The 13673-nt window shown below is 40.3% G+C and overlaps 1 protein-coding gene across 1 annotated transcript in view; it reads right to left on the bottom strand.

Annotated features, from left to right (window-relative positions):
- Positions 1-10177: 10177 nt before the first annotated feature.
- LOC115129549 (teneurin-3-like) overlaps positions 10178-13673 on the bottom strand; it is a 74208-nt gene continuing 70712 nt past the window's right edge. The window contains exon 24 of the mRNA XM_029660004.2: positions 10178-12810. Coding sequence (XP_029515864.2) covers positions 12058-12810 — 753 coding nt within the window. The 3' untranslated portion in view covers positions 10178-12057. The remainder of the gene's footprint in view (positions 12811-13673) is intronic.

Raw genomic sequence — 13673 nt, 5'->3', positions numbered from 1 at the left:
TTTTGTTGCAATGTTTTCATAAAACATGTCCAATATTTGATGGGCAATAAAACAAAGCTTCATGTTGATGTTGGTCACATTACTACTAACTAACGTGAGCAAGTCATGCTGTGGGCACTGTGCAGTTCCAAAACAATCCAAAGGGTGGCAGCGTAGACCACAAATTAATGTTTTGCATGAAATAATGTTCTAGTCACGTGCAATTTAGCAGGATTGTGATTTTAGGCTGCTACCTTTGGATTATGTTGGAACTGCGTAAACTCACATTAGCAGTAAACTATTAGTGATGGGTCGTTCGCGAACGAGTCGGCTCTAAGAGCCAGCCCATGTAGGTGAATGTTGAGAGCATATCAGAAGAGCCTAATCTATTTATAAAAAAATCTAAAAATAAAGATATGAATAATCAAAAGATTTAAATGAATAGAATTACCTAATTCAAAGAATGAATGGATGCTGTTTGACGAGAGAGCAACTGGGGATGCAGCACGAAGGAATCACTCAGCAGATGCCATAAGGGAGGTCTGATCCTATTTGGAGGTGCCCCTCCAAACATCTGCAGATCCTCTGAGCTGGTGGAAGAACAAGGCCTCTGTCTACCCACGGCTGACTAAAGTCATGACAGGGAGACTCTGCATAGTGGCCACATCCGTTCCCTCTGAGAGGGTCTTCTCAAAAACGGGACAAATAATTACTGAGAGAAGAAACCCCATCAGCCCCTCGAAAGTGAGGCAGCTTGCATTTCTGAATGCAAAGCTCTCGTAAAAGCAAAATATGTTCAGCATTGCTGTGTGCTGCTGGTTATAACATGACAATAAAGAAGAAAGAGAAAAGAGGGACCAGTGTAATGTTTTAAGTGAGATGCTGCAGTTTTGCACATTGTTATTTATTTTTCTTTGATATGGTGGAATATTCTATTATGCTGTTCAGATTGTGTTCGTTTTGAATGGTCAGATTTCTATGCACTTTGTTTATATACATTAAAAAGTTATACTTTAAATGCAAATATTTAATAGCATTCTTTTTCATAACAAACTAATCCTTGTTTAAATTCATTATGGTTAAGGTAGTGTATGATTTCATTTAAAAAATTTAATTAGAATTGTTTTAACGACAATCATAGTCAAACCATTGGAAACTGTTTGACTTGAAACAATACAAAGCATATTTATTTTTTAAAGAGCCGTTTGGGAGCCAAAAGAGACGGCTCATTTTGGTGAGCTGAGCCGAATGAGCCAGTGAGCCAGAATGCTCATCACTAGTAGGCTTGTCCTATAACTGTCAAGTGGGGTGGGGCCAGATAACGTTTGCAGATATGGACACACGCAGGCACCAAATGCACTTGAAAATCATGCTTTTATAATATTTGTGGTAATAAATCACAGATTCCAAGGTCAATTAGCTACAGGACAATAATTCAACCTATTTAATTACACACCCCAAACAAATACTTACAGGGGAGTTGGAGGGGGTGTTAGTACATCCATAAAGATTAGAAATGAAACAAAATTAAACTGTAGGTGAAAACCTGTCTATGACTTCACTCTTTTCCAAGTGTGTATCTTAGTATGTATATCATGATGCATTCTATCTTCATTGGGCTCCTAGGCCAGGTATGTAGACGTGTTAAAAATATCGCTCACAGCTGCTAACTGAGATGGTCAGTGCGGCCTGTATGATTACCTTCAGTGATGGAAACATATCACAGTCTAAGATTATACACACAGGACATGTCAGAAGAGGGATCTTTCTTTGAGAGGTAATGTTTAGTAAGATCTACTTCCTCTGGCTTGAGAGGAATATCAAATCAAATTGTATTTGTCACATGCGCTGAATACAACAGGTGTAGTAGACCTTCCAGTGACATGTTTACTTACAAGCCCTTAACCAACAATGCAGTTTTATGAAAAATAAGTGTTAAGTAAAGAATAGATATGAAAAAAATGATATAATAATTAAAGAGCAGCAGTAAAATAACAGTAGTGAGGCTATATACAGGGGGTACCGGTGCAGAGTCAATGTATGGGGGCACAGCTTAGTTGAGGTAATTTAAGTAATATGTACATGTAGGTAGAGATAGAGTGACGATGCATAGACAATAACCAGAGAGCAGCAGCAGCGTAAAAGAGGCGTTTAGTCCCAGCAGGGTCCTTAGCTTAGTGATGAGCTTTGAGGGCACTATGTTGTTGAACGCTGAGCTGTAGTCAATGAATAGCATTCTCACCTAGGTGTTCCTTTTGTCCAGGTGGGAAGCGGCAGTGTGGAGTGCAACAGAGGTCGGTAGTCATGTAGGCAGGTTACCATAGTGTTCTTTGGCACAGGGACTATGGTCGTCTGCTTGAAACATTTTGGTATTACAAACTCAGTCAGGGACAGGTTGAAAATGTCAGTGAAGACACTTGCCAGTTGGTCAGCGCATGCTTGGAGTACACATCCTGGTAATCCGTCTGGCCCTGCGACCTTGTGAATGTTGACCTTCTTAAAGGTCTTACTCACTTCAGCAGGGGAGAGCATGATCACACAGTCGCCCGGAACAGCGGGTGTTCTCATGCTTGCTTCAGTGTTGCTTGCCTCAAAGCAAACATAGAAGTAATACAGCTAGTCTGGTAGGCTCATGTCACTGTGCTTCCCTTTGTAGTCTGTAATAGTTTGCAAGTCCTGCCACATCCGACGAGCGCCCGAGCCAGTGTAGTAGGATTCAATTCTAGTCCTGTATTGACGCTTTTACCTGTTTGATGGTTCATCTGAGGGCATAGCGGGATTTCCAATAAGCGTCCAGGTTAGAGTTCCGCTCCTTGAAAGCGCCAACTCTAGCCTTTATTTCAGTGCAGATGCTGCCTGTAATCCATGGCTTCTAGTTGGGGTATGTACAATTGAAGTCGGAAGTTTACATACACTTAGGTTGGAGTCATTAAAACTTGTTTTTCAACCACTCCACAAATTTCTTCTTAACAACTATAGTTTTGGCAAGTCGGTTCGGACATCTACTTTGTGCATGACACAAGCAATTGTTTACAGACAGATTATTTCACTTATAATTCACTGTATCACAATTCCAGTGGGTCAGAAGTTTACATACACTAAATTGACTGTGCCTTTGAACAGATTGGAAAATTCAAGAAAATTATTTCAAGACTTTAGAAGATTCTGGTAGGCTAATTGACATCATTTGAGTCAATTGGAGGTGTACCTGTGGATGGATTTCAAGGCCTACCTTCAAACTCAGTGCCTCTTTGCTTGACATCATGAGAAAAATCAAAAGAAATCTGCCAAGAGATCAGAAAAAACATTGTAGATCTCCACAATTCATCCTTGGGAGCAATTTTCAAACGACTGAAGGTACCACGTTCATCTGTACAAACAAATGTATGCAAGTATAAACACCATGGGACTATGTAGGCGTCATACCGCTCAGGAAGGAGACGCGTTCTGTCTCCTAGAGATGAACATACTTTGTTGCGAAAAGTGCAAATCAATCCCAGAACAACAGCAAAGGACCTTGTTAAGATGCTGGAGGAAACAGGTACAAAAGTATCTATACCCACAGTAAAATTATTCCTATATTGACATAACCTGAAAGGCCGCTCAGCAAAGAAGAAGCCACTGCTCCAAAATCACCATAAAAAATCCAGACTACGGTTTGCAACTGCACATGGGGACAAAGATCATACTTTTTGGAGAAATGTCCTCTGGTCTGATGAAACAAAAATAGAACTGTTTGGCCATAATGACCATCATTATGTTCAGAGGAAAAAGGGAATGCTCGCAAGCCGAAGAACACCATCCCAACCGTGAAGCATGGGGGTGGCAGCTTTCATGTTGTGGGGGTGCTTTGCTGCAGGAGGGACTGGTGCACTTCACAAAATAGATGGCATCATGAGGACGAAAAATGATATGGATATATTGAAGCTATATTGATATATCTCAAGACATCAGTCAGAAAGTTAAAACTTGGTCTCAAATGGGTCTTCCAAATGGACAATGACTCCAAGCATACTTCCAAAGTTGTGGCAAAATGGCTTAAGGTTAACAATGTCAAGATATTGTAGTGGCCATCACAAAGCCCTGACCTCAAGCCTATAGATCATTTGTGGGCAGACCTGAAAATGCGTGTGCGAGCAAGGAGGACTACAAACCTAACTCAGTTACACCAGCTCTGTCAGGAAGAATGGGCCAAAATCCACCCAACTTATTGTGGGAAGCTTGTGGAAGGCTACCCGAAATGTTTGACCCAAGTTAAACAATTTAATGGCAATGCTCCCAAATACTCATTGAGTGTATGTAAACTTCTGACCCACTGGGAATGTGAAGCTGAAATAAATCATTCTCTCTACATTTCACATTCTTAAAATAAAGTGGTGATCCTAACGGACCTAAAACAGGGAATTTGTATTAGGATAAAATGTCAGGAATTGTGAAAAACGGAGTTTAAATGTATTTCACTAAGGTGTATGAAAACTTTTGACTTCAACTGTACGTATGGTCACTGTGGGGACGACGTAATCCATGCAATTATTCATGAAGCCAGTGACTGATGTGGTGTACTCCTCAATGCCATCGGAAGAATCCCGGAACATATTCCAGTCTGTGCTAGCAAAACCTGTAGCTTAGCATCTGCTTCATCTGACCACTTCTTTATTGACCAAGTCACTGGTGCTTCCTGCTTTGGTTTTTGCTTGTTAGCACGAGTCAGGAAGATAAAATTATGGTCAGATTTGCCAAATGGAGGGAGAGAGAGCTTTTTACGCATCTCTGTGTGTGGAATAAAGTTGCCCCCCCCCCCCCCCCCCTCTGGTTGCACATTTAACATGCCGGTAGAAATGAGTTTCCCGGCATTAAAGTCCCCGGCCACTAGGACCGTCGCCTCTGGATGAGCGTTTTCCTTTTTGCTTATGGCCTTATACAACTCATTGAGTGCGGATTTAGTGTCAGCATCGGTTTGTGTTGGTAAATTGACAGCTGCGAAACATATAGATGAAAACTCTTGGTAAATTGTGGGGTCTACAGTTTATCATGAGATACTCTACCTCAGGCGACCAAAACCTTTAGACTTCCTTAATATTAGATTGTGTGCACCAGCTGTTGTTTACAAATATACATAGACCGCCACCCCTTGACTTGCCGGTGCAGCGTAAACCCCACCAGCGGTATTTTATCCATGTCGTTGTTCAGCCACGACTCTGTGAAACAGTTTTTAATGTCCCGTTGCCCGACCTAAGTCCCCGATATCTCAGTCTCTTTCTGATGCAAATGATGGAGATGTGGGCCTTGTCGGGTGTCTGAAGTAAATACTTTGTGTCCAACTCTTTAAAGAAAAATATTTGTCCAGTTCGAGGTGTCCCCGCGGCTGCCTAGAAGGCCAGCATCCTGGAGTCGCCTCTTTTTTGTTGACATTGAGACTGATGTTTTGTGGGTACTATTTAATGAAGCTGCCAGTTGAGGACTGGTGAGGTGTCTGTTTCTCAAACTAGACACTCTAATGTACTTGTCCTCCTGGTCAGTTGTGCACCGGGGCCTCCCACTCCTCTTTCTATTCTGGATAGAGCAAGATTGCGCTGTTCTGTGAAGGAAGTAGTACACAGCGTTGTACGAGATCTTCAGTTTCCGGTCAAGTTCTCGCGCGGAATAGCCTTCATTTCTCAGAACAAGAATAGACTGACGAGTTTCAGAAGATGTTCTTTGTTTCTGTTCATTTTGAGCCTGTAATCGAACAAAACAAATGCTGATGCTCCAGATACACAACTAGTCTAAAGGCCAGTTTTATTGCTTCTTTAATCAGAACCACAGTTTTCAGCTGTGCTAACATAATTGCAAAATGTTTTTCTAATGATCAATTAGCTTTTAAAATGATAAACTTGGATTAGTTAACACAACGTACCATTGGAACACAGGAGTGATGGTTGCTGATAATGGACCTCTGTACGCCTATGTAGATATTCCATTTAAAAAATCATCCGTTTCCTGCTACAATAGTCATTTCCAACATTAACAATGTCTACATTGTATTTCTGATAAATTTGATGTTATTTTAATGGACCAAAAAAAGTGATTTTCTTTCAAAAACAAGGACATTTCTAAGTGACTCTAAACTTTTGAATGGCAGTATAAGTAGACTTGCAATCATAATTGATTGTAGCGGATATTAATCAACCACAAGCTACCGGTGGCTGAAAACACAATCACCGCGGGACGAACTAGTGACGAATTTCCGGTTAAGGGCGGTCCATTTAAAATTAATTCCTTCCTCCCTCGCCCCTTGCCCTGCAAGTGTAAACTTGCCAGATGTCATCAGAAGTGTCCACTTAATTTGAGGGCTGAGGGGATAGGGTGTGTCTTTTAAGTGTTTGAAATGCAGCCTCGGGCTGAGACAAGATAATTTGGGGCTAAAGACCCCGAAAGCCTGGGTCTGATGACGTCAATGCTGGTTGGCGACACGGTACCAAGCCGCACTGGTGATGCAGAGAGAGCTAGAGCAGTCACTAAAGCAGCCACAGCCCTAATCCTTTGTTCTTGTCTTAGCTGGTATATACTGAGATGAGCAAAATGGAGGACATGCTTGATGCTTGAAGCAGTGATCCAGACAGTGTTGATTGATCGCCAAGCTTTTGCAAAGGCCAGACAGTCATAAAGGCCAGTTGTGTTGGCTTGTTTTCTCTCTGATACTTAATTGATTAGTTAATGGCAATGCTGGCCTTTAAATACATGTGGTCTCCATGTCCTGAATCAATACAGCCAGCAGAGCAGAGACAACAACTGGCAGCCTATTGGTTGTGCTCAGTCTAGACTAAATATGAAGGATAAAAGACAGTAACTGACCATTCTAGTGGTCAAACTTTAAAAGCTCCAATCACTGCCTTTTGTTGGAAGACTTTTCAAGGGAATATATGACTGTTTTGAGCCCTATAAGCCCAAAGTCTACAGGTTGGGGAGGCACTTAGTGACGAAAGACCAGTAAATGTTTGGCTGATCAAGCCATTCCGATGAATGTGTCAGGACAGGACAGCAAAAATGCCACAGGTCAGATTCTACGGTCATCAATCCACCCTGGTCTAAAACAGTCTCATGTTTGTGAGGGATTTGCCAACAGATTTCGCTCACTATATCTTTGAAAATGGCTCGAAGTGGCAGACAGGCCATCTTGTACCCGACAATGCCATCTTTATTACAGTACAGTAGGTTAGTGGCTACAGGCTAAAACATCTAAATTAGACATCTCTGTACGGGAACGCTCATGCATTGCCTATGGCAACACATACCAGTAAACCAATGTCCCTCATTTAAGTAAATAATGTGTGATGTGTGTGTGTATAAGACCCATGCCACGCGATGCGATTGCAGTAGTATTTCAGGCACTGGGATTTTGATTGCCAGTGTACCCACTACCCACCTTTGTGTCGCATAATATGAATAGGAGCCACATCATTTGAACCTCTTTCACATTCCTCTGAGCATGTGCTTATTGCATGATCCTGTTGGTCTTTGATGTACTTGCAAAGTCATACCATCGCTTCTATGCTGTTCTTTGAACTAGGCCACGTCGCAGTGTTGTGGTCTGCTCTGGTTTGCTTTGAAGGTGCCAGTTGTGGTCACAGTGCAGTGCTTATGGTGAGCTATATTTACTTGGTGAACATGCCCTTTGCTGTGGTGGTTTGACACCATCTCTGGACACTAATAGCCTATGCATTCATCTGATGCTGCAGTGATGCTTGAAGCTGCTCCTAAAATAGGAAGTAATGGAATTATGCATTCTTCTCTGGAGCTGCAAATGGTCTCCTTAAGATTCTGCAATATCAAAACAACAAAGCCAAGAAAGCAATACAAATTCAACACAATTACTGGCTGCATATTGTATAGGAGTAGGTACTGTGCTGACAAGCTGATGAAAATCATGAAATTTAGCCATTTATTTATTTATCATTTAATGCTCATCTATGGCACACACTATACCACTAGAGAGCGTCATAGAATTGTATGGACATTGATTAAGTGATGAGAGTTCATATGAAATGTGCTCCTTCATTTCCTTTCCTCCTTCACATAGCATGGATCAGAAATAGACTTAACGCCATATGTATTTGGACAGAAAAGCTACCATGCCGTTTCTGTTGGGCAAAACATAACGCAAAACACAACCAAAAACTGCAAATGCATCCAACGATTTTGTAGTGACACGCTTGAGTGCATGCTAGGAATATGGGACCAAATAGTAAACTTTTGACTACTTTAATACACTAAAAGTGAATTTGTCCAAACATGTATGATGTCTTCAAATGGGGGAATGGATATATCCAATTCTTTCATTTCCAAACGGTGATACATGTACTTATGAATATGCCCTCTAATAAAATAATAATTTCTGTACTGTCACCTTATATGAAACATTTGATCTCAAATCCAAAAGGAGTATTGAGCCATTTTAGCTTCACTGTCCAAATACATGGTCTTGAGTATACATATGCTTCCTTAAAATGAGGCTGGGTACTGCATATAACCTGTACATTTAGGAGAAATGGAGTATCACTGTAAGAATTATTCAAAGGGTTGTGCCTATGATTATGTGAGTAGGCCTTATACTTGAGCCTAAAATGTGTTTGAGTTTTTGCTGTGTCATCAAATACAACTCTTAAGGCTTTGATCAACACTCTAATAATTGGGCAGAGCAAGCAATTATAACAATACAAAATCTAATTAGAAGTTCCATTCAGAATTTTACACAGAGAAGTGAGAAGATTGCTTAACCCCCAAACCCGAGGATTATGAAGTTGATAAAGCCATCGGGGTTTGGGGTATCTGTCTAAAATCCTGGTGTGTTACACTTGGTTCAGTCACAATTCAAGTAAAACGTGTTACAAACAGCTGACTTCAATGAGGAGCAGTATGTGGCCTTCTTGGCTCCCCAGATGGAATGTCTTCATAATCATTTTAGGGCAATATACGGGAAATGAAGGTCTTGTTGAATGCTTTCTAAACACATTCAGTAAAGAACGTTTGATATTCTTTTGCTTTACCCAACAAACCTTCCAAGGATTTACCAGGTATTTTTAAGAAAAAGTCAAAAGATTTTAAAACCAAATGACAAATGAAAATGGCTGACTTGAAAAAATTTACAAAAATGTTTGAATTCATGATGTTATTTATACAAAACACGTTATGATAATAGCTGCTAAGAACACTATAATTGGACAAACTTGTTTAGGTGATATGCATTTATGATTTTTTTAAATGTTCATTAAATATTTATTGGACAGAGGCTAGGTCACGTGGCATTATGCGTGATCAACATTAGACTTAGAGGAGACAATATTTATATAGTGATACTCTAACCATCTTTATACGTATTCAGTTTTTACAACAACAAAAAATATACTGTTTCTGGACAGGATATTTTATACTTTTATTCTACAAAATCTTGCAGTTTTTATAATGCAATATCAACCTTTCCTTTGTAACATCAGTGATGAATATAATACATGCTTTACATTTGATTTGCAATGTACAAACAACATAAATTACTTGTTATGAGACTAACATTCAAATGGCCAGTTAATCCATTTCTAAGGATCGGACCCTTTTTTAAAATATTGGCTTAAAATCACATACCAAAATCTAACTACAGGTAGCTCAGGACCTGAAGCAAGTGTATGCATATTCTTGATACCATTTGAAAGAAAACACTTTGTAGTTTGTGGAAATGTGAAATTAATTTAGGAGAATATAACACAATAGATCCGGTAAAAGATAATACAAAGAAAAAAACATGCCTTTAAAAAAAGAAAAGTTGTCATCTTTGAAATGCAAGAGAAAACCCAATATATGACTTAGGAATCTAGGCACTATTTAGATTTTGGCCACTAGATGGAAGCATGTGCAAAGTTTTAGACAATCAATGAACCATTGCATTTCTGGTCAAAATGTTGTATCAAGACTGCCCAAATGTGCCTAATTCGTTTATTAATACATGTTCAATTTCATAACTGTGCACTTTCCTCAAACAATAGCATAGTATTTTCACTGTAATAGCTACTGTAAATTGGACAGTGCAGTTAGATTAACAAGTATTTAAGCTTTCTGCCCTAATCAGATATGTCTACGTCATTGGAAATGTTCTTGTTACTTACAACCTCATGCTAATCACATTAGCCTACGTTAGCTAATATGGGGGGGTGATCCTGTAATTATCCTGATAATTGTTGGTTCGACATTTGTCGTTAAAATTAATTATGTGAGAAGTGGCAGTGGAAATATGCACAAATATTGATATAATAACAGTCACAATGAAGTAAACTTGGAGTCAAACAATGCAATGGTGTGTGGTCCTTCCATTACGACTTGGGAAACCCTGCAGTTTATTAGGCTACATATGAAATAAATAACGATGAACTTCACATGGTCGTGAAAGTGCACGTTATGAGCTTGACACTCCTTTCCAATAGATGGAGTGATGATGATCGATGCTTGACTGCCATTTGACAAATAAAGATATTCTTGCTCTTACCCAAAATAATCTCATCATGTAGACTAAACTACCTACAGAGCCTACTACTTGCCAAGACCAGAGTGGGCTCATTTGCTATTTAACGCAACAGTTTGTGACAAAATGCGATGGAAACACATTGAACAACATATTTTTATTTGGTACATGAAAACTTAAGCGAAAAAGTACATTATGTGCACTACGTCATCGCGCACAGATTTTTTATCCTCAACAAGTCATCTTGGTGGAAAAACACCACTGGTGAGAAAATTTGCTTTATGCAGATTTTGGAATATTCGCATGAAAATCTGTTGCCAATTGGATGGAAACCTAACTACTGAATACAAAACAATACAATTATTGCAGAATTGACTAAACACGGTGTTACTGTGCTCAGACGAGACTCGTATCTGATCCAGTCTTGTACTTACTTCATACCTTTTGCCCTGATCCCAAAACCAAGACAAAGTCTGATTCGCAAAACAAATATTTTGTGTATTAAAACATGTAAGTGGTTACGATGTCTTTAAAAAAAAGTCAACCAAAGGGGAATAGGCATGAGTTTATCAAAAGCATTGCTTCTCAATTCCGGCATGTACTGTAGGTGTGATGGTCATGAGTGAGAGGAACCGCAAAATGAAAGGTCATTGATTTAAAGTAAATGTCCATTGTTTCCAGTAGGCTATCATTGTAAATAAGAATTTGTTATTAACTGACTTGCCTAGTTAAATAAAGCTTGAATAATATGTATTTATTTTTTATCCAGATTTTTATGAAATATGACCTATACGACTTACAATATGTTAAAAAGCAGTTTTTCTGTGTTGGAATGGTGTAGGCATACTGCAACAAAATGGTGTGGGCATATACAAGTCATTAAAAACATTCATGCGAGTAGCTCATTCTCCTCTAGACCGCTGACACCATACTCTATGAGGAAATAGTAAGTATTTTGTAAACGGTCTGTTTGAGATACAAGTTCGAGGTGGGGTTTTTAAGTGTTTTTTCTCTAATTTATGCTTTCGGCACAAATACTAATATAGGACGAGTCAAGAACATTATTTGGGTATGAGTTAACAGAATATGCATTTTAAAAGTGGGATTTGTACTGGACAGTTACTTTAAGACAAACATCTGGTAATGGACATTTCCAGATATGTGCACTGTATGTAAACATTTAATTTCACCTTTAAATACTTTCTTTTAATTTTAAGCAGACAACATTTTGTAAATACAAAAATTTAAATAATAGTATTTAACTTTTGCCCAAAACACCTCTATTTCTCCTGGCTCCTGGTTGAGAGCTCATAGTCCAATCAGAAATTGTGCTACAGAGGTACATTTTGTCACTGCCCATATAAGGCTTGGCGTAGTTGTACATTTACTCTGTAGTAGTCCCCTGTTAAACAGCATTGCACAGCATTGCTTTGGATCCCATATGATTTTTCAAAAACACACACTTACTCGGACATAGCCATAGTGCTCTTTGGCCATGCCACTATTGTTGCTTTCGTTCCTACCATCACCACTCCTCTATTGAAGCAGGACGTTCAACGTATTTTTGGCAGCGAGTGCACAGCAGTTTGTTACCTTTTCCCTATTTCACTTTGCCGTAGGAACTGAATGTTTTTCGCACTGTCCGCTAACTCCGGGTATAGCTCGATGGAAAGTACGTAATACCCGTCGTACCCCTGCACTTTCCCACTGCTCAGAAGCTGCCTCTTCTCTCCCTCCGTCCATGGGCGGACGCCCTCCTCGCCGTCGCCCACCCTCTGCTGTTCGTTGGCCCAGGCACTCACTAAGGCCCTCTGGCGGGTCAACTCAAGCACGCGGGCCTTTTCCTCATCCACCGTGGAGCCATAGCGCACGTGCAGCGCTAGTGGCCCACGACCCAACTCCACGTCTGCGAAGCGACGCGTCCGGCTGTCCATGACCGTGGTGGACTGGGACACGCTGACGTTGACGCCATTCTCCAGGGTCTTATGGCCGCTGGTGAGGCGCAGCGCAGCAAGATCACCGTCAGGCAGGCCCGGCTTGACGAAGTAGTGAGTGTCACGGCCTTCCACGGTGAAGTGCAGGTTTTCCAGGTAGAAGGCATTGTTGAGGACTGTGGCCACCTTGATGCAGTCCTCGTTGGCCACATTGAGCGTGTGAGTGTGGGCAGTGCCCTTGTAGATGGAGAACATGACAGCCCTCCCGATAGGGGACTGGGCGGCTGAAAACCAGAACCAGGGCTTCTCACCTCGACGGCCTCGGCCCGCATGGACCTCTGGCAGCCGCTCAAATGACAGGAGGGCATGCGCTTGTCTGGTAACTTCCTGCTGGACCCCAGAGATGGACTGTAAAGAGAGTGCAGTGTAACGTTAACATCAGGAGCAGAGCTTCACACTGTAGTCCATTCAGGAGCAGAAGCAGGCTTCAAAGACTTTACATGTGCCTGCAAGATAAGTGTTTTACCAGGCAGTGGGATAAAACTAAAACAAGATAAAATGCCAGTGGGGATTTTTTTGTATATCAAGATTACATTGAAATTCATGACAGTGTAGTAAGCATTGAATAGACATGAATCATTATTGTGTTAACAATGACAAGTGGAAATGTCACATATGTAATGCTTTTAAATGTCTGTGTGCATTGCTTTTAAATTTGTATCAAGAATGTGTAATGCAAGGACAACTATCACACTGTCTTGGATAGCAGAAAATGTATTAATGGGATACAACAAATACAAATTTACTACTACTTTTCCCCAATTGTTTACACACTGGCCCATGAGGCACAATGACCCCAAACCTGTAACTAATTTATAAGAACCATGCAACAAATCTGCAATACTACTGGCACATGCTTTGCGTTATACTCAGATTGCAATAATATAAGAAACATTTGTGACAACACACAATTCTCTCTCTTTGCACAACCTTCACAACTAAATCCTATTGTGTGCAAATTAAAAGCAACACTGTTCAACAAGCTAAGCTCAATTACCAATTGATCACTTTCACATGTGCAAACACTATTTGCGTAAATGTTTCCTTTGCAATCAGACCTTTGGTATGGATAAAAAGGCAACATGTGAGAACTCCTGTGTTTGGAGAACAATGGAAGCAAACTTGGCAGAGAGAGTTAGAGATGGAGTTGGAGGTGGTGGTAGACCAAGAACAAGGAGAGTTCATATCTGATTAAATTCGGGCGACTGTGG

This window comes from Oncorhynchus nerka, linkage group LG5, assembly GCF_034236695.1.
Source record: "Oncorhynchus nerka isolate Pitt River linkage group LG5, Oner_Uvic_2.0, whole genome shotgun sequence".
In the NCBI taxonomy this organism is placed as follows: Eukaryota; Metazoa; Chordata; class Actinopteri; order Salmoniformes; family Salmonidae; genus Oncorhynchus; species Oncorhynchus nerka.
This window is presented reverse-complemented; position numbering and strand designations above follow the sequence as displayed.